The following is a 25,855-nucleotide window of genomic DNA, read 5'->3' on the forward strand; positions in this document are numbered from 1 at the left end:
TTCCCTGTTTTTATTTTGACGATAATATTAGACTAAGTGCACGAACAAATTACTTGACAAAATTTGCCACCGATAATAAGAAAATTATACTCAGTAAATTGTAATTACTATTTAATTTTTATAGTTTAATTCAAATACCTAGTCTAATTACTTTATCAAATAGGGTGTTAAGGTGTGTTAGTAATTTACAAGTATAAAAACAAAGAGGAAGTAATATAATTTCATGCCAAAAAAATACGTTGGAGTAACAACAATAGCATCCAGCAGCATACACACCTACTTCTTTCCCTCTCATTTGAAGCATTGCATCATGGAAGAGTTTACATTCATCCTCGTGCAACTTTTGAAAAATGTTACTTCCTCCGTTTTTTTTTACTTGACCCGTTTTGACTTTTACACTATTCACCAACCCTCTTTTGACCGTCTTTTGTGAATAATATGTAAGGAAAAACATATTCACGTGGGATCTTTTTGAATTCGTCTCAATAATTATTATCATAATATATAATTTTTATAATTTTCACTTATGGAGAATTAAAGTTATTGATCGTTAAAATTTTGCATTGACAAGCGTGATAAAAGAAACAAGTTAAGTAAAAAAGAACAGAGGAAGTAAATATTAATGACTAAAAGATAAACTTTTCTAAAATATTTAGGGTTTCTCACAAACGAAAAGTGGGTTCTCATGATTCATTGTTCACCAATTTTTTTTAACAACTTTCTTGCTATTAGGAATTAACGAAACGCAAATTTGAAATTCCTTTAATAGCTTACACTTGTTGCTCATGCATTAGTTGCATTTACCAGTAATATTTTTTACTCATCTCCATTTTACTTTTCTAAATGGGTTTGACTTCTTTTTCTTACTTTCAAAGTTTCACTAAAAGTTCTATTTTACTCCATTTATTTTGGTTTCATTACCACTTTCCCTTTGTTTTATTATCTTTGTTACCATGGAGAATTAAGAGAATGATTAGGGACTCAGCAGGTTTTATGGTCCACACCAGCCTTCTCTTTTGGTGGTACAAAACATAGTGGATATCAATGGATAAACAGGGGTGCTGGTTACAATGTTGCAATAAAAAAAAATGGGAATATTAGCTGTTGATACACGAATACTCATATATATCTTAATATCAAATTCTTTATTAGTTTTACTAACATATAATTAGTGAAAATAATACTACCTCCATTCTGTAATAATCGTAATTGTTTGACTTTTTCTCTATTTATATGCTTACTTTGACTATACTTTTTTTACCAATATATATATAAAAACATAAATTGCCATGTAAAATATTTTTGATTAGTCTTTACGTATATTTTCATTATATTAACCTTTTATACTTCTCAATGATATATAATTACAAACATTAACTAATAGTCAAAGTTGAGCATTAGCATGTGTGCCAGTCAACGTGTTACGATTATTATAAAATAGAGAAAGTCAAAGTTGTATCTCAACATGCGTGTGTAGTCAAAATGTAACACTAAAAAAATAAAGTTGAAGCAGTTAAATTTTAATGGTGGCTGCCGGCTGATTAAACGTACTCGTATTGTTTAAAGACGACACGAATGCAAATTGTGCTAACAATAAGAGATAGAGATAATATCATCCAACTTAATCCGTCCTTTAATTTTTTTAAGGAAAATTTAACAAGAATAATCTAACTTTTTGTCCGTTTTACCATATTAATCCCACCTTTTGATTATCCCTCATTAATCCAACCTTTATACCCCTTCTTCCCAAAATGAACCCAAATGACTGGTTACCTAGATAACCGGTCATCTCTTTCCCTTTCCTTCCTTCCACCCTTTGCCATCTTCCTCCATTACCACCACCCAAAGCTCCACCTCCATTTTATCTTCCCATTCTTTCTTTTGAAGTCACCACTCATCCCACCACCACCTTCACTAGACCGCCCCAAACAACACTACTCCCTCAATTTGCAACCGAAACAGCCACCACACACCAACCCCCTCACAGCTTCCCCTGCCATCACCGCCCAACCCTCACACACTCCCCTCCTCTACCTCCAAACAACTTCGCATCCAGCCACTTCGCATTCACCGTACTAACCTCCAGCCAATTCGCATCCACTACACCACCAAAATCTCCCCTGCTACTCCCTCACGCACCAAACCCGAAATCACCACCTCACAAAACCATAATAGCAACACCGTATTCACAACACCACCAACGCAACAACCCCTCACCATCGCAATCTAGCTAGAGATTCGTGGTGGCTGGAGGTGTGTTAATTCAAAATCAGGTGAAAAATAATAATGAAAGATCTAAATTCAACAAAATTAATAAATTAATTCAATAAAAAATGCATAATTACATACAACATTTTTAAGTACTTGAATAATTAGCTTGAAATTAAAAAAAAAAAAAAAAGGAGAGTGGGAGAGAGTGAGCGGAGAGTACACAAGAGAAGATGGCCTGGTGGTTGTTTTAATGGTGACCATGGATGGTTTGGGGTTCGTGGTTTTGGTGGGTGGGTAGTAGTTTGTAGTGGGGTGGTGGCTAAAGGGAGTACGCGGTCACTGATTTTGGTGTGATGGTGGTCAAAGCGTTCGAGGGTGACGAAAATGAAGGTGGGTGGGGATTTCAGCTGGGTTTGTGGTGGGGGTGTCAAAAATGGAGGTGGGTTAGGGGCCGGTTTTGTGGCGGTTATTTTGGGTTGTAGTGATGTTGGTGGGTAAGTGGTCATGGAGGTAAGGTATTAGTGAAGGAGGTGGTCATGGAGGAAGAAGGATGGAGGAGGTGGTCATGGAGAAAGAGGGAGGAGAGAGAAAAAAAGTGGGGTGGGCTATGGTGGTGAATCTGGTGATGGGGGAAGAGAGAGAAAGAAGAAAGAAGGGTGGTACATGTTAAAATTAAAAAAAAAGTAAATTAAAAAAAAAACCAATTAGAAAGTGCCACGTCAGCACTTATAACCGGTTGAAACGGTTAGATGACCTCTAAGGGTTGCTATAAGAAAAAGGGGGCCAAAGGTTGGATTATTGAGGAATAATCAAAAGGTGGGATTAATATGGGAAAACGGACAAAAGGTTGGATTATTCCTGTTAAATTTTCCTTTTTTTAATTGCAACACTTTGATCGACACAGAGTTTTATGTGATTAATATGAATTTGTTATAATTTATATAAAGGTAAAAGATGTGAGTAAAGTATGAGAAGGGGAGCAATGTGATATGAGAAATATAATACAGTAATTCCTTAAAATATATATATATATATATATATATATATATATATATATATAATACAATACTTCCCCTGTTTTCTTTTAAATTAAACAATTTTCATTACACACTTGCCAATGTGTTATTTTAATATCACTAATATCTATTATCACTAGTATTTAAAAATTATAAAAATTGATATTATTAAATTATAAATCGAGGCAGATCTAAAAAGATCACACATGATTATATTTTTCCTCAATTATAAATTATCAAAGTTAGTTAAAGTGGAGTATATGAATAGTGTAAAAGTCAAAGTATTCCATTTAAAAGAAAACGGAGAAATTATAAAATGGTATTTCCAGTCAAAAAAGTATTGCATTATATATTTTGTAAAAATCATACCAATTGTAAAAAGTGTTGCAATTAAAAAAAACAAAGGGACATATAACTTTCATGTACTAGGATGCTAATGTGCGCGATGTGCGTGTCATAGCTAGCCATGTCCGGGGAAATCTTTTAATTTAGCCTTATGTCATAACTTTTTTTGTTGGTAGGACTAATGTTGGAAATTATGTAAACACATATTTTTAGGGGTATAGTCGTATAGATGTTCACAGTATTCTTAAAAATTCAAAAAAAAAAAAAAAACAGGCTATTTACATTAATGTAGGCAAATAAGTATGTAAATATTTTAAATGATATAATTGTCCAAATACTGTTCATAAGAGTTCGTTAACGCAAACATTTTAAAAGAGAGGCAATAGGTAATTAGGCATTGTATTTGTATACATTATGACTTGGAGAGATGCGGATTAGTTCATGCTCCAAGAGACAGGCTCTTCAGGCCAAGACAGCCAGAATGACTCTAAGCTCAAGGAGCATCAAGCATCCGAATGTGCAGTGGTTCAAGAACTCTATTGTGTTACAAATGTTACATGCTTGGTGATGTAATACATTATACATGGGGACTATCAAATTACTACTAGTGTTATGACTATGTACTACACTAAGGACCTGTTCTCTTCAGCTTAATTTCAGTTCAGTTTAGTTCAGTTCAGCTCCAATCAATTCAGTTTAGTTCCTAATTTCCTTCTCTCATAAACAATTCAGCAGCTCAGTTTAGATCAGTTCAGTTCAGTAAATCAGAACATGCCCTTAGTTTAGGTGGGTCGATCTATTTAAGTCCATCTTTATGTCTAATGATATTGCTAATGATAATTAAAGCCAAATTTCATACTTTTTAGCATATATTACAACAACGACAATAATAATAATAATAATAATAATAATAATAATAATAATAATAATAATAATAATAATAATAATAATAATAATAATAATAATATTCATTGTTCAAATGGTTATATTTTTTGATACATATTTTTACAGTTGAACTCATTGACAAAATGAGAGTACTATAGAATAATTACTAGTTTTTCATAATCGGTCAGATCTTCGTCTTCTTCTTGTCCATCAAGCTGCTCCATTACCTTGGCATTCCTCTGAATTGACTACCATTGCTCTCGTACACTATCCATAGCTACTTTTCTGTTATCATCGTACATATATTATTATTACAAATATTTTTTTTTTCACTTATATATTACTATATATATATATGTATATATATATATACATACATATATATATATATATATATATATACACACACACACACACACATATATACACACACACACACACACACACACACACACACACACATATATATATATATAATGACAAAGGCACCCCACCTTTGGCACCGGTTCCAGCCAAACCGGTGGCAAATTATCTTTTTGGCACCGGTTCAAACCGGTGCCAAATAAAAAAGATATTTTTTTTAAAAAAAAGGGGAGAAAGGGATTTGGCACCGGTTCGGTTCAAACCGGTGCCCATTTAAAAAAAAAACCGCTCGTATTTCTTCTTCTTCTTTTCTTTCCCCCTGCTTTTCATTTTCGGTTTTCCTTAACTCTCGTTTTCGCCCTTCTCTTAGCTTCGACCACCTCTGAAGTTCCACCTTTCTCCATATCTCTCCTCCATTACGCGTGCTCGTAGTTCTCCATTGAAGCGCATTCTGAGCTTTGTCCATATCACTCCTCCACTACGCGTACTGTTAATTCTCCATTGAAGCGGATTCGAGCTTTCTCACCTCCATTGAAGCAACTTCGAGGTAAAAATTTGTTTTTGTCCTTTTTAGATTATCGATTTTAGTTTTCGCAATCTAGGGTTTGTCGTTGATTTGATTTTTGAATTTAGGGTTAGTTTACTACCGCAACCCTCTTAATTTCGATTTGGGTTTTCTGGGTTTGGGTTTCACTTTGGGGTTTTTCTGGATTTGACTTCCTTTTAGGTAGTCAATGGGGAGGCAGTTTCGTGGGGGGTTTAGGGGTTTCGTGGGTGGTCAGGGTGGCTGTGGTGGTCGATTTTGACAACATTTAATTGTCAGTATTTCTTGAAATTATGTAGATCTGTGTTTCTGAGCTTTCAAATTACTGATGTGCAGTGGAGCGAACTCGGGTATGGAAATTAACCCGGGTATAATATTGTGGCGATGCGAAGGTTGGGTATGGTGATGAGTTTGATGATGATGAGGTAAAGGATGTCTCTTGATAATTTTTCTGCATTTTCATGATAATCTGACCCTAATTATATATACCATACGAAGTATTATTTGAGCTCAAATTTATCAAGTGTTTGTTGATGGAGGATTGTGTGTTGCTTGTTGATAAATGGTTGCCAGCAACTGTGATCTGTTGCTAGCCAGGGGATGTATGATTGTGATATGTTGTTGTTGCTATTGATGTTGGTATGTGGCCTGAGTTTCTTGGATTATGTGATATTACTCTGTGGCCTTAGATTGTAATTCATTTTGTGAATTCTTTGTGTTGATTGTTTGAATGGTTGTGAGGTTGTGTATGTTGTTGGTTTAGTTTGTGTAGTTCAATTAGTCTTCTTGTTTAGTTTGTTATTGGTTTCGATTGATCTGCTTTGCCTGCTCAAGTGTTATTGATTTGTTTCTGCTTTGAATGCGCTAAAATTTGTTGTTGTGGCTGAATTGAAAAATTAATAGCTTGGTTGTTGTGTAGTTGATGGATAGTATATATGAGTTTGGACTGGTGTGAAGCTGCTTCTAAGTGTACCATACCTTAGTAAAACTTTGTGGATTGATTTGCTAGCTAAGGGATGTATGATTGTGATATGTTGTTGCTGCTATTGATGTTGGTGTGTGGCCTGAGTTTCTTGGATTATGTCCCTTTTTAACGTCCCTTGATTGCTTTGTACAATGTATTGCTGCTGCTTGCTTGCACTCTGCTTTTTTGCTGCCCAATGTGTTGTTGTTGTTGCTGCCCAAAGTGTTGTTGCTATTGCTGCCTCGGACGCTAGGTTTGAAACTTGTTGGCTCCTCGTTGAAGGGAACAAAGAGGCCAGGGGATGTATGATTGTGATATGTTGTTGTTGCTATTGATGTTGGTGTGTGGCCTGAGTTTCTTGGATTATGTCCCTTTTTAATGTCCCTTGATTAATGTTATTTGGAATATGTCCCTTAATTATGTCCACTGTTTAATGTTGCTTGGAATATGTTCCTTGATTATGTCCCTTGATTAATGTTGCTTGGAATATACTCCTTGACTATATCCCTTTTTAACTGATCCCTATATAACAAATTAATGCGTTGAGTCCCTTGGCCGTAAATAGTTATACTAGGATAATCCATATGATGAAGGGGCTCACTTTCATCGTATAGCTTCTCACTGTGATTTGCTCCGGTTTGTCCGTTGAGGTAACACAGTTTGAGAAGTTTTTGGATGAAAATAAAACCCCTGATGGATTCATGAATTATTTGCTTTATTTCGATGAAATTTGCGGTTTTTGTTGTTGTGTATGAATAGTCATTGAATGCTAAGCTAAGAGTGTACTGTTGCTTAGGGTATTTTCTCTCTCCCTCTTAAGCTAAGAATCAAAATGCTCACTCTGCTATATTGAGACAGCTGAATTTACTCGAGTAAGATATTCTTTCTCATACCCCTGCTTTGTATGTATTGGCTCAACTACAAGATATATTTCATGTTAACTTCGGTCTTTGAGGTTTCGCTTGTTTCTTAATCAGACCTTTAGCAAGTATGCTTGTAGATTAATTGATGTATACATTGTGTAAGCAGTAATTAATTACTATTTCTAGTGGTGCTTTCTTATAGGTGATGATACGATTGTTTAGTCCTCGTAAAAGAACTCTGATGTTTATTTTTCTTTATTGTTTCTATTAATCTTAACTTTTTCCATTGTGCTACTTAGTCTTAAAACCTTACAGTAATATAATTATGTTCAAATTACATAGTGTCATTTTGTGAAGAGGCCATGAATTGTCAAGTTGCTGCTGATAAAGATATTTAGCTGTTTAAATTTTTGTAAAGAATGCCTTATTTGTTGATTTCTCCGGGGATTATGGGTGAATCAATTGCTTGACTGGAATTTCATCAGTGACTAGTGGAGATGGTAACAGTTTGTTTGAGAATCTGTCCTTTCTGGTTTAAATTTCTGTTTTTCATGATGTACTTGTCAGCATTCAACTGAAATTTCAAGTGTTTTTTTTTTTTTTAGTTTTTTAAAGTGTATTATTACAAGTTATTGAAGAAAATGTATGTGTTTTATGTATATTATGATTATATATAAGTATTTGGTACAATTTAAGTGAAAAAAATGCAAAAAAAATTTTTATTTTTTTTGGGCATTTTTGGCACCGGTTTTTGGAAAAGAACCGGTGCTAAAAGTTTTTTTTTTAAAATTTTTTTGGGGACTTTTGGCACCGGTTCTAAGTCAAAACCGGTGCCTATTGTATTGAAAAAAAAAGCGCGCCATGGGTAATTGGCACCGGTTAACTGGTGCCAAAGAGGGTATTAACCGGTGCCAATCTTCAGAGATTTGGCATCCCTCAAATACGCAACAGTTCAAAACCGGTGCCCATAGGTTGGTTTGAACCGGTGACTATTTATGTTTTTCGCCTAGTGATTATTTTTATTTTTTTTTAAAACTTATATATATTTCTTAATCCACTTATATATATTATTATTATTATTCATATATATATATATATATATATATTATGTATTTTTTATTTTTTTTATATATTTATTACACTTATATATATCCTCCCCTTACTTAAATATGACAACCTAAAGCACTGTTGAAAATGAATAGTGCATTTACCTTTATGCCCTTACTGAATAGTGCCGCCCTTATTACTGAATTTCCTTCCTCATAGTGCCCCGTACTCTTTTCCTGTACATGTAGATTGAGTGAAGATTAAGGTCTAGGCTTTGTAGGGTAGGCGTCTAGGCTTTGTAGGTTAGGCTGTAGTACTTTTCGCTTCACATAAAGCAATACTCAATTACTCAAAATCTTTCTTTCTTTGATTGATGAAAATGGCAGTGTTTAGTCTGGTCATATATAAAGCAATACTCAAATACTCAAAATCTTTCTTTTCTTTGATGATGAAAATGTATATTTGCTAGGAAGAAAGCAAGAGCAGTGTAGCAAGGGCAGTGTTCATATTTGCTAGGAAGAAAGCAAGAGCAGCGTAGCAAGGGCAGCGTTTAGTCTGGTGATTCAATTTCCCAGCTTACATTTACAGTTTTAGAGTTCATCTTATGTTTTTCATGGTGTAGCGTTAGAGTTGATTTTGTGTTTTTCATTTGCCTTTTCTGGATTAGATTTCTGCTTATGTTTTTTTGCATGTGTTTGTTCATTTTTTTTTATTAGAGTTCATCTTATGTGTTTATGTTTTTTTGCATGCGTTTGTTCATCTATAGTTTTTTTGCTTCAGTGGATTAGAGTTTGCTTCACTGGATTAGAGTTCATCTATATCTTTTTTTTTTTTTCTGGATTAGAGTTCTACTTATGTTTTTTTGCATGCGTTTGTTCATTTTCTTTTTCTGGATTAGAGTTCATCTTATGTGTATATGTTTTTTTGCATGCATTTGTTCATCTATAGTTTTTTTTTTTGGATTAGAGTTCATCTTATGTGTTTTTTGCATGCGTTTTTCATTTGCCCTGTATTTATGTTTTGCGTGTTTGTAAGTGCCATGATTTGATAGCATTTAAGTTATTTTTTCTTATCTTCTTAATTTTAAACATTGTAGAAAAAAAGAGACCAAGTGAAGGTGCTCGTATCATCAAGTATATTAGAATTTATGTAAGTCTTTTCTATTTATAAACAGTTCTGTTTATTTTAAAAATTAATTAATATATTGGTTAAACTCATTTTTGGTTAAACTCATTGTCTTACTAATCTATCCATAGTCCAGTTATATACTTCGTGGTTAATTATCTTTGAAATTTCTTTCATACATTTTTACATCGAACTTTGTAATCAGTGAGACAGTATACCGTTTGTTTAAAATGGTTATGTAAGCTAAGTAGTCAAAATTAATGTATATGGACTTAAGATAACACAGATACATTTACACATTGAATTCTAAGATTAGTCTTTCTATGTGTTAGTATTTAAGGTGCTAACTAAGTGTGTTATGATATGTATATATGCATGTGTGCTTATCATGGAGATTGTTTTTATCTATTTATAAAATTAGATTCCTAAATGATAGCAATGTGGCCGTTTCAGGTTATGGCTTCTTTATCTCCATCTTCATCTCGTGAAAAAATTTCTATTCCTTTCCAACCACTATTGGATCAGATCACAGATTGTCTTGACTTCCCTAGGACTACATATTCAGTGGATGATCCAGTTAATTGTAAATCATGTGTATATATAAGAACTGAGGGTCAGCGTGGCATTTTCTGGTTTAATGGAAAAGGTGCAGCTACTATTGAGGACTCTAAAGAAAGTGCAGCTGAAAGAGCAATGCACTTTTTAATTAAAAGATATGATGTGTGTGTAGGTGACTTCACTATGGACAGAATGCGAATGTATGATTTGTGTGGAAAGTTATATAAGCTAAAACGTAACTCTCTAGAATCGCGTGGTAGGACAAAGAGTTGTAGTAAGAAGATTGTAGGTGATATTTTACATGTTGTGATAGATTATGTGGCCTTTCTGCCCAAGATCATCAGACACACTGGTGTTCTTATAACTGGTTTAGAAACTGTATATTCAGAAGGGCAGGGTTATGTATCTTGGCTTACAGTGACTTCTACTTATGCAAAGTGTGGGATGGAGTGCATATTCAGTGAATTGTGTTTGGATTAGCAATGCATCTAGACAAATTGTTGCTAAGAAAACAATTTATTATCTCATGCAGCTGTATAATTTAGATATTGTGGATGCAAATTATGGTTCTGCACTTTTTAAAGGAGTTCTATGTTTTTTAGAAATGGAAAGTTGTTTAGCAGTGGAGGAGCGAAAGAATGGGCATAAAGATAATGTACAACTGATGCCTTTGTTGATTGAAGAAAACTCATCAACTTTGCATGAGCAGAATCCTGAGACTTTTATGATTGTTCCTGGTCCAAGCACTCCTGGTCCTTCGATTTGCAAAAGACCATCATGGACTTCAGTGACTCTAGAGACTGCATGTACATCTAGAGCAGAAACTAGCACCCCATCTGTAGTACCAAAAAGAATTAGAGAAGAAACTAGCACCCCATCTGTAGTACAAAAAAAAAATTAGATTTGTATAAGTCTTCAGATTTGTTATCTATGTAGGTTTATGGATTTAGCCTTTCCAATATGTAATAAAGACATATTTAAATTTTTATTTTATCAGTTACTATGATGTATTGTAATCATGACTTGTGGTTAAATGTATTTGGTTTTATGAAATGCTTTTGAACGGATTATATATATATATAAGTATATATATATATATATATGTATATATATATATATGTGTATATATATATATGTATATATATGTATATATGTATATATGTATATATGTATATGTATATATATATATATATGTATATATATGTATATACATATATATGATATATATATATATATACATATATATATATATATATATACATATATATATATATATATAACTTAGTTTTGATATAACAATTTCTCATAGCATAGTTAGCAATAATATTGTATGGCTTTGCCAAATGTAAATTGTAAATTTGATATAACAATGATCACAAATACATGGATTCTCAGTCATAGTACTTGATTAGGGGATTTTTACCCACCAATCACCGTCTGACAAGTGGACCAACCAGGTTCCGCCACGTGTCCTTCACGAAGGCCAATAGGAGCCTGCCACGTGTCAATCACAGATACGTCCTCTACGGACCAATCGAGGCACGCCACGTGTCCACCCATGCCAAATGGGAAAACCGGCCAACAAGGCCCAATCCTGTCTAGAGGCCCGGTCAGCCCTAGGTTTACCCTAAACCTAGAGAGTGGCACGCTTCTCAAGACTATAAATACTTAATTAATCCTCATTAAAAGGGATCAAGCAATTGAGAGGCAATTGATCAAGCAATTAATCTCGCTAATAACCGGCTAATCTCGCTAACAAAGCAGATTACCAACATTAAACACTCTCACCTAGAGAGGTCTTATTACTTTAATTTCCGTATTAATTACTCCTTAATCAGGTACTAACTTGACCGTTGGAGGCGGAGCTCTCAGGAGTCTCCGTTATTTTGCAGGTACAGGCGTCCGGTCCCAGTCTCGGAATTGTAACTCTCCCGCAGGACATCAGAAAACCCCGAAACATTTGGCGCCGTCTGTGGGGAGAGTACTTCAGAGATGGCATCCAAGTCTGTACCGACTCCTGAAGAGAGGCGTCCCCTAAACGACCCTCAAGTTCAGTCGGACCATGACACCGAAAGTGAATTTGAAGTGGAAACTCATACAGCTCCAGACGGGACCCTAAGGGCCCGACGTACCCGTCATACCGAAAGGAGGGAACGGGAGCATCTTCAAACAGGAAGCGAGCCAGCAGGCGCACCGCCTGCTCGGCAACAGCCGACTGATGGGTCTGCTCCCATCACAAGGAACGAACTCATGACCTTCATGAGGGACTTCAAGGGAGAGATTCAAGAGTTGATCAACAAAAAGCCGCCTGCTTCAGTCAAAGAGCAGTCGGCCAAAAAACCTTCCACTTCACTGAAGAGGAAGCCAGTTCAAGGGCGAGAGGCGACTCCTCATCCTAAATCCAAGAAGCGGGAGCCACCTGCTCTTGATTTCACAAAATTCCGTTATCCTACGGGAAATAGGAAACCGGTTCGTCATATTCAGGCGGACGGGTCAAAGCAAACGTTCACAGATGCTCGGCTACTGCTAGAGCAGAAGAAGAGTGACCGATTGTCAGAGTCGGCTTCTACTTCAAATTTTCAAGACAGTTTGCGAAATGCCTCGATGAGGCATACTCAGTCGTACCATGAGAGTCAGTCAGGCGAGACCTCCCGTCAGTCCGGCTTTCATAGTGCCCAGGCGGTACCAAACTTACCATTTGTGCCGCAACAACAGTATTTTATGCAGCCACCTCCATTTGGTGGACCTGCAGCAAAAAACGTCCAACCTATGGACTGGCAGCTACGGTTGCTTAGACTTGGTGAACAGCCGTCGGCCTTCTCCAAGGAAATTACTGAAGCCGCTTAGCCGGCCAAAGTAAAAAATGTACTAGTAGGCGCCTATGACGGCACTACTAACCCAGAAGACCATCTGATGGCATTCACCAACCTGATGTACCTTCAAGGGTTGGATGATCCCACTTGGTGCAAGTGTTTCCCAGCGACTCTCAAGGGAATCGCACAACAATGGTTCGGCAACCTGCCGACTGGTTGTGTAAATAGCTTCAGGACGCTTGCTTACTTATTTGCCTCCAACTTCGCCATGAACATCCCTGCGAAGAAAACGACCCTTGATTTGGGAACAATTCAGCAGGGCGAGAAGGAGGGGCTTCGTTCTTACATCAGGCGGTTCAACCTGATGAGAATACAGATTCAAGGGTTACCGGATGAGGTAGCTTATACTGACTTTTTTAGAGGTCTCAAAGACGGGTCTACCTTCAAATTTGATTTAGTTCGAAAAAGGGTGGCGACTCTTCAAGAGGCCTTGATTGAAGCAGAAGCCTATATACAGGCGACTGATCTGTGTACGATAAAACTGTCGGACGGGAAAAGGTTCGACAAAAGAGAAGGACGACAGAAACAGTCGTCTAACAAAGATGAGAAAAGAAAAGAGGTCTGGGCGGTTGATTCCTCTAAACAGCCGGCCCAGAAAAAGAAAAAAGAATTCAAACCATACTCCCCAAAGTATGTGTTTAACAAGGATAACCAGTTTATCCTAAAAGAAATAAAGGGACGGATCTCAATTGAGAAGTCGGTCCCCATGAAGGGTTCTGCAAACAACCGGAAACAAGACAAAATCTGTGCTTATCATGATGGCGTTGGTCATCACACCAATGACTGCATCAGTCTCATGCGGTACCTAGACCGCTTGGCTGAGCAAGGTGATCTTGACACTTATGTCAAGAAATCTACGGGGAACACTTCCTCAAAAAAGCAGTCGGCCAAAAAGAATCAACAGGCCGACAGTTCCGATACAGATGATGCAGTCGTCTACACCATTGCAGGCGGCTTCTCAGGAGGCGGCCCCACTATTAGGGGCAACAAAGATAATATAAGGCGGTTAGATGTAAATTCCGTTCACCAAGAACGGCCGTCCAAATATACATTTCCTGAGATTGTCATCACTGAAGAGGATCTAGGGGGGTAAGGGGGCCGCATGACGACCCTCTCGTTATTGAATGTAAAGTGGCCAACCAGAGAGTTGGCCGAATCCTCATAGATACCGGGAGCTCCTCAGATCTCATCAGCAGCAAATGTCTGTCAAAACTGAAATATCAGACGGACTGCATACATCCGGCCTCCCACCCTTTAATAGGGTTTGGAGGAGGAGTCGTCCACCCACTGGGACGAGTAGATTTACCCATTCGCCTGGGCGAAAAAGGGGAAGGACGACACATGGTAGTCCGGTTCCTAGTAGTAGAGGAACTCTCGGCCTACAACATGATTCTGGGTCGACCAACCCTGAATAATTCCAAGGCTGTTATAATCCCGTCTCTTATGCTGCTTAAGTTTGAGAGGGATAATGGAACAGTCGGCTCCCTAAGGGGAGATCAGAGGATGGCCCGAGAGTGCTATCTCTCGGATGTCAAGCCCACTGTTATGGCCACTGGGTCAAGTGGAGAAAAAACAGACCTTGACAATGTTAAGGAGAGTGCGCCTGTTCAAGAAACAGGCGACAAAAAGAGAAAGGCGTCCCAGACAGAGTCCGCAAGAAAAGCAAGAAAATAGCAATCATTGGCAGAGGAGCGGCCGGATGAGTTCCGCCCTCAGCCGGCTGGTGAGCATGCGGACCTGATCTTAGACGACTCACGTCCTGACCGAACAGTCAAAGTTGGGACGACTGCTCTGAGAAACCTTGGTGACGACTTTCACAACCTATTGAAAGAATACAAGGACATCTTTGCATTTGAAGTCCATGAAATGCCAGGCATTAGTCCTGATCTGGCAGTACATAAACTCGCTGTGGACCCGAAAAAGAAGCCGGTACGGCAAAAGAAGCGAAACCATGGCGAAGAAAGAAGTCAGGCGGCAGCCGCCGGAGTTAAAAAATTACTTGATGCAGGGTTCATTCGGCAATGTTACTTCCCAGACTGGGTTGCAAATGTGGTGCTTGTTAAAAAGCCGAATGGCACCTGGCGAATGTGTGTAGACTACACAGACTTAAACAAGGCGTGCCCCAAAGACAGTTACCCTCTGCCTAAAATTGATAACCTGGTCGACTCAACAGCGGGTCATGCCTTGATGAGTTTTATGGACGCCTATTCTGGTTTCCATCAAATTCCCTTATGGAAGAAAGATCAGGAGAAGACGGCCTTCGTCACTGATCAGGGGTTATACTGTTACACGGTCATGCCGTTTGGTCTTAAGAATGCCCCGGCTACCTTCCAACGAATGATAAACACAGTGTTCTTTGATCAGATTGGGAGAAACGTCGAGGCATATATTGATGATATGATTGTCAAGACTAAACTTCAGAAAGATCATCTGACGGACCTCCGAGAAACTTTCGCCACACTCAGGCGGCACCATGTCATGCTCAATCCCAAGAAATGTGTATTTGGAGTTGAGTCTGGGAAATTTCTCGGATTCCTTATCAATCAGAGAGGAATAGAGGCGAACCCTGAGAAGGTGCAGGCGGTCATTGACATGCAGTCGCCTCGTACCATCCGAGAGGTTCAGAAGTTAACAGGTTGTCTGGCGGCCTTGGGGAGATTCCTAAGCCGATCAGGCGACAAATGCCTATACTTTTTCCAGGCAATTAAGAAAAAGGCAAGGTTTGAATGGGGGCCGGATGCTGAGGCGGCCTTCCACAAATTGAAAGTTCACTTGCATTCCTTGCCGAGGCTGGTCAGCCCTTTGCCCAAAGAGGATCTCTACATGTACCTGGCCGTCTCTGATCATGCGTTAAGCGCTGTGCTCCTTGCTGAAAGGGACGGCTGTCAGCTCCCGGTCTACTTTGTCAGTCACGTACTGAAAAATGCCGAGTTGAGGTATCCCCTAGTGGAGAAATTGAAGCCCTACTTTTTGGCACATGCAGTCGTCGTGTATACCGACCAACCAATCAAGCGGCCCCTTACCATCATGGAGTCGTCAGGACGAATGATCAAATGGGCCATAGAAATACAGAGCCTCGAAGTTACTTTCGAGCCTAGAAAAGCAGTGAAGGGGCAAGCCTTTGCTGACTTTATTGTAGAGATGACTCGTCCTCCTGACTCTCAAGTTCCAGACCAAGTCTAGAAGGTATATGTGGACGGAAGCTCTACTTCAAATGGTTGTGGAGCAGGCGTCGTATGTCAATCTCCAGAGGGCGACAGGTTCGAGTATGCTCTACGCTTCAGTTTTCAGGCTTCAAACAATGAGGCAGAATATGAAGCTTTACTAGCCGGGATCCGCATGTGCAAGGCGGCAGGGGCAAGAAAAATAGACGCCTGTTCTGATTCACAATTGATAGTGAGTCAGTACAATGGCGAATACGAAGCAACCCATCCGGCCATGATCAAGTATTTACAGGCGGTCCGACAAGCAGTCGGCTCTCTTGAGGATTTCCATCTGATCCAAGTGCCGAGATCAGAAAACAACCAGGCAGATGCACTGTCAAAATTAGCATCATCCGCCTCCTCCGATACTCCTCGAACTGTTTTTTGGGAAGTAATGGAGAAGAGAAGCATCGAGGAAAACCCTATTGGAATCCTAGACAGAAGCTCAACCTGGATGGATTCAATCAGGGCATATCTGACAAACGGTACACTGCCGGATGATCCTCAACAGGCGGCAGCACTGAAAAAACGAGCCACCTGTTTTGAAATGATAAAGGGAGAACTTCACAAGAGGGGGTACCTTCAACCCTTCTTAAAGTGTGTTACTCCAGAAAAGGGACGAGAGATACTAGATGATCTTCACTCTGGTTACTGTGCTTCTCATATAGGTGGTAGGATGCTTGCTCAAAGGGCAAGGCGGCAGGGCTACTTTTGGCCTACTTTGGAAGCAGATGCAATGGAGATGGTGAAAAAATGTGACAAGTGCCAAAGGTTTGGCAAATTAATTCACCGTCCGGCTACTGACCTCACTACCATTCACAGCCCACTACCGTTTGCTAAGTGGGGCATGGACATTCTGGGTCCATATACGCCTGCTACAGGCGGCAGAAGCTATATACTTGTTGCCGTTGACTACTTCACTAAATGGGTAGAGGCGGAGGCTGTAAAGGGAATCAAGACGAAAGATGTAATTTCATTCATTTGGAAAAACGTCATCACTCGGTTCGGGGTTCCCATGTCTATGGTTTTTGATAATGGTCCCCAATTTGAGACGCCTGTTCTCAAAAGCTGGTTGGGAGACCAAGGAATTGCACACTACTTTGCATCTGTCGGCCGTCCACAAGCAAACGGCCAGGTAGAAGCCTTTAATAAAATCATCTCAGACGGTCTCAAGAAAAAGATTGAACGAGCAGGCGGCCTATGGGCGGATGAACTACCACATGTTCTCTGGGCCATTAGGACGACTGAAAAAGGGGCGACTGGAGAAACTCCATTCCTCCTAACTTATGGTGCGGAAGCTGTTCTTCCAATAGAACACTACGAGCCGACTCTTCGAGTAATGCTATATGACGAAGAGGCAAACTGGGAAGCCATGCGCCTGGCATTAGACTCACTTCCTGAAAAGAGGGGCAATGCTGTTTTGCGCCATGAGATCTATCGCCTAAGAATGACTAGATCATACAACAAAAAAGTACACAGGCGTCCACTCAAAGTAGGGGACTTTGTACTTAGAAAAATGGAAGCAGTTGGTAGGGCTAATGAGTCTGGCAAACTAACTCCCAACTGGGAAGGACCCTACCGAATCTATGAGGAAGTCAGGGACGGTACCTACCGTCTGGAAACACCAGACGGACAACCGTTGCCTCGAACTTGGAATGTAGATAACCTTAAAAAATATTTCTTCTGAAAGATGTAAAGTAAAGAGCTACTTAATAAAGTTTGCACTTACTATTCAATTTTTGTATTACGAGGGGCATGCCGTCTGTACCTTTACAGTCGGCTACTCTCCATTGAGTTTTTTCACTCTATCTTCAGAGGGGCATGCCGTCTGTACCTTTACAGTCGGCTACTCTCCATTGAGTTTTTCACTCTATCTTCAGAGGGGCATGCCGTCTGTTCCTTTACAGTCGGCTACTCTCCATTGAGTATTTTACTCACAATACTTAGCTAAAAAGATTAGGGTCTGGCCGACCCTGTGCCTAACAGGCGGCTACCCTTCTTTTACTTAGCACCTACGTTCACCAAGAACTTACCAAGGCCACCGGCCGAATGATCAGACCAGGCGCCAAGCCACCTGATCAAATCTACAAAACTAATACGACCTGTCCCAACATCATAGCAGGCGTCCGACGGCATCCCTCCGGATGAAATTCGTCGCAGAGAGCAGCTCCCTTTTGGGTGGAACATTGTTCTATAAACTAATTACACGGCACCTATACGACTGTCCCCAAGGGCAACCACGTAGCCGTTTTTGAGACAAGGATAACTCTATCACTAACCAAACCAGTGGTAGCAGTTGACATCTGAGTTAGATGACCGCCTGTATTACTTGGGATAAATGCAGGGGGTACCTATTGAGTTAATAGCCAACAAACATTGGCAAATCAAGGGGTCTAGCCGGCCTACGCCGCCTGGTACCTCTACTTCTCAAACAAAAGTGACGGCGACTGAGTAACTCCAACGTTAACTCATAGTCACTCCTTCAAACTTAGTATGGAGCCTAAAAGGTTTGAGTCGTCCGCCTGTTTTAAACAAACAAGGGCACTCAAACCCCTATTCCTACTAGGTAACCTATTGAGTTAATAGCCAACAAACATTGGCAAATCAAGAGGATCAGCCGGCCTCCGCTGCCTGGTACCTCTACTATTCAATCTAGAGTGTGACGAAGACTAAGTAACTCCTATGTTAACTAAATAGTCACTCAAACTTAGTATGGAGCCTAAAAGGTATGAGTCGTCCGCCTGTTTTTAACAAACAGGGACTCTCAACCACTACTCTTGCTAGGTTAACAAATTACGAGTTAAAAGCCAACATTGGCAATAAAGGGAAACAACCGGTACCCGCCGCTTGTTATCCTACTTAATTCCTTGGCGACTAGGTAATACTATTTACTTGGTCAGACCGATTGAATAAATAGTTCGAATACCGATTGAATAAATGGCCGACTGATCGTCTATCCTGGAAACAGACAACCAGTCGTCCAGGGGCATAGGCGGCGTACTTACTATTTGTACCTGTCTGCAACGTTCGGCCATGTACAACAGTCGGTCTAGTGAACAATGGGATATTAGATATGGAATACTTAGACAAATTTGAATCAAAACAAAAATTTGATTAAAAATAAGCCGGTCATTAAAGACCAGCAAAATATTCAAAGCCCCGGCCCCCTGGCCGGGTAAATACAAAGCAAACGGCACGCAGGCCGTGGAAAAAATACATTAAGCTTAAGAAGGGGGCAGTTCAGTATTAGCAGCTGCCGCCTGGTCAGCACTCTTCTTGCTGGACTCGGCTTCAGCTGCATCCTCTTTTGATGCCTTACCCCCAAGTGGCACAAGCGCCACAACCGGCTCTTCCTCCTCCAACGCATCTCCCAACGCCTCTTCTTCAGCAGCCGCCAGGATCTCTTGATTATATGTTTCCGAACACTGGCGGTACGTTCTTTCCCATGAGGCAAAGTCGGCATTGGGGAACAGGCGGCCCCAGGTCATGCGCTGGATTTGAGCGGAGTCTTCCACCATCTCCCGGACGAGCTCTTTCTTCTCTTGCTCGGCCTTTTCCGAGAGCTCTTGGGTAAGACTCTTCTCTTGGCTCACCAGGCGTTCTTTTACGTTGGCCAAAGACTTCTCCATGGCTTCGTAAGAGTGCATTTTTTGGCGAAGAGGTTTCAGCTCGGCTTTAAGATTTGTGACGGTCGCCTCCAGCTCGTCATTTTTCTTCTGGGCCGCCTCTAACTGAGCCCGAACAGCGGCGGTAGCCTGCGCCTGATAATAAATAATATCAATGGTCAGTACTTCATTTTGGGCAATTTGAAACATTGCCTTATCACAGTTGGAGGCGGCCATAGCTTTTGCGGCCTTTACCTCTTTGTTTTTCCGATCAATCGGCTTGCGAAGGCTGTTAACTCGGAGCAGGGCCTAAGTACAAAAAAAAACACGCGTCAGTTTCCAAACAAAAAAGATAACAGGCGTCCTGGAACTCAAATACTCAAAAATATGCTAAGTATACCTCAGCAAGGACCCCTGCAATCCCATCAAGGTCAAGGGTGCCGGCACCCCTGACCGCCTCCCTTTCAGATGGAGGACCTGCTTTGATCATGGACTTGGCTACCTCAACCAAGTCAAGCCCCTGAGGGCCGGCTGCATCAAGCGTAAAAAAAGCAAGTTAGACCTAGTCAAGAAGGAAGCAAGTGTGAAAGTTTTTACAAGTGATTGTCCATACTTCTAGGCGGCCCCGCCGGGGTTTTAGAAGAAGTGGCCGGCTGCTTCTCAGCCGCCACTGTTTTCCTGGAAGACCCAGGAGAGCTTGCAACAGTCGTCCTCCGGGCCTTGGGGTCCGGCTGTTGCGAGGAAGAAGCTCTTGGAGTGCCAGACTGAAAACAAAAAGAGTTAGTATATGCATAGGACAACTCCTAAAAGAGGAAGAGTTTTCGAAGCCTACCAAGGGTGCCCCCTTGTTGGGGGAGTCGACACAAGACTGTTGCATGAGAGAGGCCCGCAACATGGCCGCCGCAGTCTTGGATGCTGTTATTTTACTCATGGCGTCAGCTGCAAAAAATAAACAGCAAAGTTAGTAAAGATCCCAAGTAAACAAGGCGTAAAAAAAAAAAAAACAGAGTATTTGTCAGGCCGGCTACCTCTAGAGCACCGACTGCTGAGGCCACAGGTGGCCAAAAAGTACTCGTCATAGAGCCACTTGAAGCTCGGGACGCAGTTTAGGGGTACTTGCTCTCGTACCCCTGAAGTAGAGTTCACCCTAGTCTCTACTTTGAAGAGTCCTTTGTCTAGGATCTCTCTTTTAGCCTTTGGGGGAACAGGCGGCATGCTGCGGCCGCCTGCGAGAAGAGGCGGATCCCTATTCCACTTGTTAAAACGTTGGTTCAGCTCCGTGTCTGAACCCTCAATGATAAGGAAGGTGTTCCGCCAATCCTTCCATTTGTTCGCCTTACCTCTCGTCATGAGGTAACCCCTATGGCTTGTTAATTGATACCAGCCGGTACCTCCCGACTTAGGGGTCCGGCTGAGATAGTTCATGTGGGCGAAAGCCTCAAAGCTTGGCTCCACCCCGTACATTTCGCACCCGGCCACATAGCCGAGTACGTTTACCCAAGAGTTGGGGGCTAACTGCCATAACCCCAAATCATACCCATCCAAAATCCGCTGAACAGCCGGATGTAATGGGAAGCGCAGTCCAGCTTTGATGGCCGCCACATAGCAGCCAAAGCAGCCGTCGTCATAGCTGGTACCAGCCGGCCAGACGACAGTGTCTTCTGGATCCGGCACGAACAGTAAAAATTTCGGGCCCATTCTGTGGTTAGCAATAAAGCTCTCCACCTTGTCTTGCATGGTTGCGATCCGGCCCCGGGGTACCATGCAGTAGTAGGGGGCGTTTTCCTCTCTGTAAGAGGCGGACGGCTCCGCCCAATTGTCCCCCTTCTCAACTGCATGAGAAAGTCTCGCCTCTTGTAGGCGGCTATGTCTTTCTTCTGAGCCTGGAGAACTGTGGCCAGAAGAGCTGGACTCGGACTCGTCCTTTGACGAGTCCGAAGAGGACGACTCCTCCCCTCTCCCAGAGGGGCCCGCCTCCTCTCCCTTAGAAGGAGCAGGAGGAAAATTAGACATATCAACGGTAAGATGGGAAGGGACCACCTTGGCCCCTCTCTCAGAACTGTCGGCTTGGCAGCCGCCTCGTTTCAATTCTACATCTGGCGCCTGGTCAGATGTTTCACTAATGAGCACCCTTTGGGAGGAGCCGTCTGAGTTTGATATCATAGCAGTCTTTTTTGTTCTGGCCATCACGTTCTGCATAGACACAGATATAGTCGGACTTTGTATAAAGGGCAAAGATGGGTCCAGAAAAGGGCAGGCGGCACTCCTAGTCCTAGATTCAGCACTAACTTAGGTCGTGTCGTGTGCTTCCGTGGTGCCATTTCAAAAAATAAAAAGAAAATTAAGAGTAAGAGAACTGAGTTACCTGAACGAGTGACGGTTGATGAAGTTCTGGAAATCCGGTGCAGTCGGCTTGTCAGAACAGGCGGTAGGCAGAAAAGGTCCGAAATGTCAGAGCAAGTTCAGGGGTCCGAATGTTCTCGCAAAGTTCTCAAATGTGAAAATGACCGAAGTCAGCACTTCCTTATATAGGCAAAGTGAGAAGGCGAAGGGTCGCTTCCAAATTCAAAATTTGGGCAGGAAAATCTCTCGGCCGTTTGCAAGGTGACACCTGTAGCAGGCCGTCGCCTGTCACCGTGCGACACCTGTCACAGGCGACACGTGACCAGTCACGTGCCACCTGTGAGGGGCAAATGATTAGGGGATTTTTACCCACCAATCACCGTCTGACAAGTGGACCAACCAGGTTCCGCCACGTGTCCTTCACGAAGGCCAATAGGAGCCTGCCACGTGTCAATCACAGATACGTCCTCTACGGACCAATCGAGGCACGCCACGTGTCCACCCATGCCAAATGGGAAAACCGGCCAACAAGGCCCAATCCTGTCTAGAGGCCCGGTCAGCCCTAGGTTTACCCTAAACCTAGAGAGTGGCACGCTTCTCAAGACTATAAATACTTAATTAATCCTCATTAAAAGGGATCAAGCAATTGAGAGGCAATTGATCAAGCAATTAATCTCGTTAATAACCGGCTAATCTCGCTAACAAAGCAGATTACCAACATTAAACACTCTCACCTAGAGAGGTCTTATTACTTTAATTTCCGTATTAATTACTCCTTAATCAGGTACTAACTTGACCGTTGGAGGCGGAGCTCTCAGGAGTCTCCGTTATTTTGCAGGTACAGGCGTCCGGTCCCAGTCTCGGAATTGTAACTCTCCCGCAGGACATCAGAAAACCCCGAAACAGTACTTTTTTTGTATCTAATTGTTCAATAATGTATTTTATGAATAGGTTGGCATTGAACTAATGTCAAGGCGTCTTCAAAGTACAAGTAAACGTCGGCGTGCAATAGCAGCCATGTCTTGGTCAAATGCTGTCAGGTGGTTGTTATATGTAGTGCATTCTAAATTAGTGTACTTGGATTTCTTGCCTATGCAAAGTTTATATACATACACATTGTTAATATTTGGTGTTTGCAATACCAGCTCACATAACCAAACTGACATACTTGGCAGGGAACTCGGGGCTCAGCAACTAGTGAATGAAATTGGTAAATTAGTAGTATGTAAAAGCTATTGCCTACAAACAGAAACTTAACCAAAAGACTAATGTATTGAAGATATATGTTTTATGCAGCTATAACAACATTTGATGCAGTGAGCAGACGTAGCACAAGTAGGCAGAGAATCTTTTACGTACACACTCATCAGGTAGGTTCTATATTCAGATTAATTCATTGATATGTGAAAATGAACTTTGGATATATGTGGAAGAAAAATACTATTTTAGATGCAGAAAAATAATTGAACTAGGGTCACAACTCCAGTGTGTCAAGTATTTGTATATAATGCAATGCCAAGTTAATAGTGTTTTGTTTGCACTATTTCATGTACATGCAGATATCCCAGCAGCTACAATTGGAATGTGTTTACCTACTGGTCCTGCAGAATTAGCCCCGCCGTATTATTGTTCTGAATGCAATGCTAAGAAATTTGAATATGAAACCTTGCATTTTTGTTGTGGTAATGGAGAAATTCAAATAGATGTTAATGAATATCCCTTGGAGCTAAAAAGACTCTTTACAAGTGATGATGAAGATGCTCTGCACTTTAAAAAATATGCTCGGTTGTACAACAATTTATTTGCTTTCAGCTCACTGGGTGGTAATTATGGTGCTGATTCTCTTAAGGGGATTTATTTGTTCAAGGGACATGGTCAGATGTATCACTTTGTTCCAGATTTACTTCCGGCTGATGGGAAGGCTAAGTATTTACAGTTGTATTTCTACGATGGTCAACATGAAACTGCCAATCGCACAAATAGCTTCCCAGAAGTACGAGAGGACATTGTTTCTATATTGATGAATGTTACTAAGGAAAATCCATATGCTAGGTTTTTCAGATCTTTGAGAGAGATACCTGTTGAAGAGTCCACAACTATTATTTTGAATACAAATACAGTTCCTGACCAAAGAGTATACAATGCTCCAACAGCTGATGAAGTGGCTGGTATATGGCCAGATAACTCAAACTCTACCAATAGTAGTAGTCCTCACATCGTTGTTCAGGGTAAGTCATCAGAGTCACATCGAATTCAACACTACTATGGTTGCTATGATCCATTACAATATCCTCTTTTATTTCCAAGAGGTGAGTGTGGTTGGACTCAGGGACTAAAAAAAAAAGACCTGGGGAGGGAGGCAGCAATTAGCTAAACAGGTTGATCCTATTATGTCATGTGCTATTCATACTACAGAAGAATTACTTGCAGAAGAAGAATCACGTATGTTTTAAATTTTAATCTACCATTTATATCAAGTCAAGTATATAAATGTGTATTATAATTTATTTTTAATAGTTAAAATATTTTTACATTTTAGGTGCTGCAAGACGAAATACAAAAGCAGATAAGTATGTGTCAGCTAGGGAATACTATGCTTATAAATTTCAAATAAGGGATGATAATATGCTGCTCCGGGCTGGGAGATGTTTACAGCAGTATATAGTTGATATGTATGTAAAGGTGGACAATACAAGACTAGATTTCTTCTGCACGAATCAAGATACAACTAGAGCTGATTTATATCAGGATGTACTTGATTCTTTGGATTGTGGTTTAAAAATAGCAGCAAATGTTGGTCGCAGGGTTGTATTACCTCCTACGTATATAGGAGGACCGCGAGATATGCAGAAGCGTTATTTCAATGCAATAGCTTTGGTTCAAAGGTTTGGAAAACCTGATCTGTTTGTAACAATGACGTGCAATGCAAACTGGCCTGAGATCAAAGATGAATTAGGACCTAATAAGAAAGCACAAGACCGACCTGATTTAGTAGCACGAATTTTCCATGCTAAATTAATTGCATTGAAAAAGGAAATCAAAGAGAAAAAGTGCTTTGGTGAAGTAGCTGCTATGATATTTGTGGTTGAATTTCAAAAACGAGGACTTCCACATGCACACTTCCTGATCATTTTAAAGCCAGAGTACAAGCTGCGACGTATTGAAGACTATGATAAATTTGTATCTGCAGAATTACCTCCTACTTCATCTCCAGCACTTCGGAAAATATTGTTAAGACATATGATGCATGGGCCATGTGGAAGCTTGAATCCTAAATGTGCATGTATGCGCAAATCGGGAACTAAAGAATCTTGCAAATATGGTTACCTTAAACAGTTCTGTGATGAGACCGTTGTAAATAAAGAAGGCTATCCTTTTTACAGACACAAAAACACAGGAGAAAGTGTTAGAATAAGGAACGCCAAGTTGGACAATCGCTGGTTTATTCCATACAATCCATATTTATCGCTGATGTTTAATAGCCATATAAATGTTGAGGTGTGCTCAACTATAAGAGCAGTTAAATATTTGTACAAGTATGTTTATAAAGGTCATGATCGAATCCAATATAACATTGTATCTGAAAACAATGTGATTGATGAAATTAAACAGTATCAATCTGGGATATGGGTGTCACCGTGTGAAGCTGCATGGAGAATCTTTGGTTTTGATTTTATTTGAAATGCAACCCCCAGTTCTCCTGTTACCAATTCACTTACTGAACATGCAGAGTGTTCAATTTAGGGCACATGAACGACTACAATCAGTTGTTTCTGATGGTAGACGGAGTAGAACTCCGTTAACTGAGTTCTTTTTAGTTGATGTTGCTGTTCCAGGTATGTACACAACCACATTACTGTCACATTTCTTAATGTTCTTTCTTATATAATAAATTCTATACTTATTATTG

General features: G+C 40.5%; 1 protein-coding gene across 1 annotated transcript; it reads left to right on the forward strand.

Moving 5' to 3' along the window:
• Positions 1–9,801: 9,801 nt before the first annotated feature.
• On the forward strand, positions 9,802–25,626 carry LOC110734832. Its single transcript, XM_021914977.1, has 7 exons — positions 9,802–10,338; positions 10,454–10,801; positions 22,897–22,985; positions 23,091–23,155; positions 23,505–24,254; positions 24,361–24,387; positions 24,485–25,626. The coding sequence occupies exons 1-7, from the start codon at positions 9,802–9,804 to the stop codon at positions 25,624–25,626; spliced, it is 2,958 nt and encodes a 985-aa protein (XP_021770669.1).
• Positions 25,627–25,855: the final 229 nt, after the last annotated feature.

This window comes from Chenopodium quinoa, unplaced genomic scaffold (assembly GCF_001683475.1).
Source record: "Chenopodium quinoa cultivar QQ74 unplaced genomic scaffold, ASM168347v1, whole genome shotgun sequence".
NCBI lineage: Eukaryota > Viridiplantae > Streptophyta > Magnoliopsida > Caryophyllales > Amaranthaceae > Chenopodium > Chenopodium quinoa.

Bases quoted from the DNA above. Each gene is read 5' to 3' on its own strand.
- LOC110734832 (XM_021914977.1), top strand. From the start codon at position 9,802: ATGTGGCCGTTTCAGGTTATGGCTTCTTTATCTCCATCTTCATCTCGT. The intron at 22,986-23,090 runs GTGGTTGTTATA...TTGCAATACCAG, and splicing joins TCTTGGTCAAATGCTGTCAG to CTCACATAACCAAACTGACA. The intron at 24,255-24,360 runs GTGAGTGTGGTT...TTCATACTACAG, and splicing joins TCCTCTTTTATTTCCAAGAG to AAGAATTACTTGCAGAAGAA.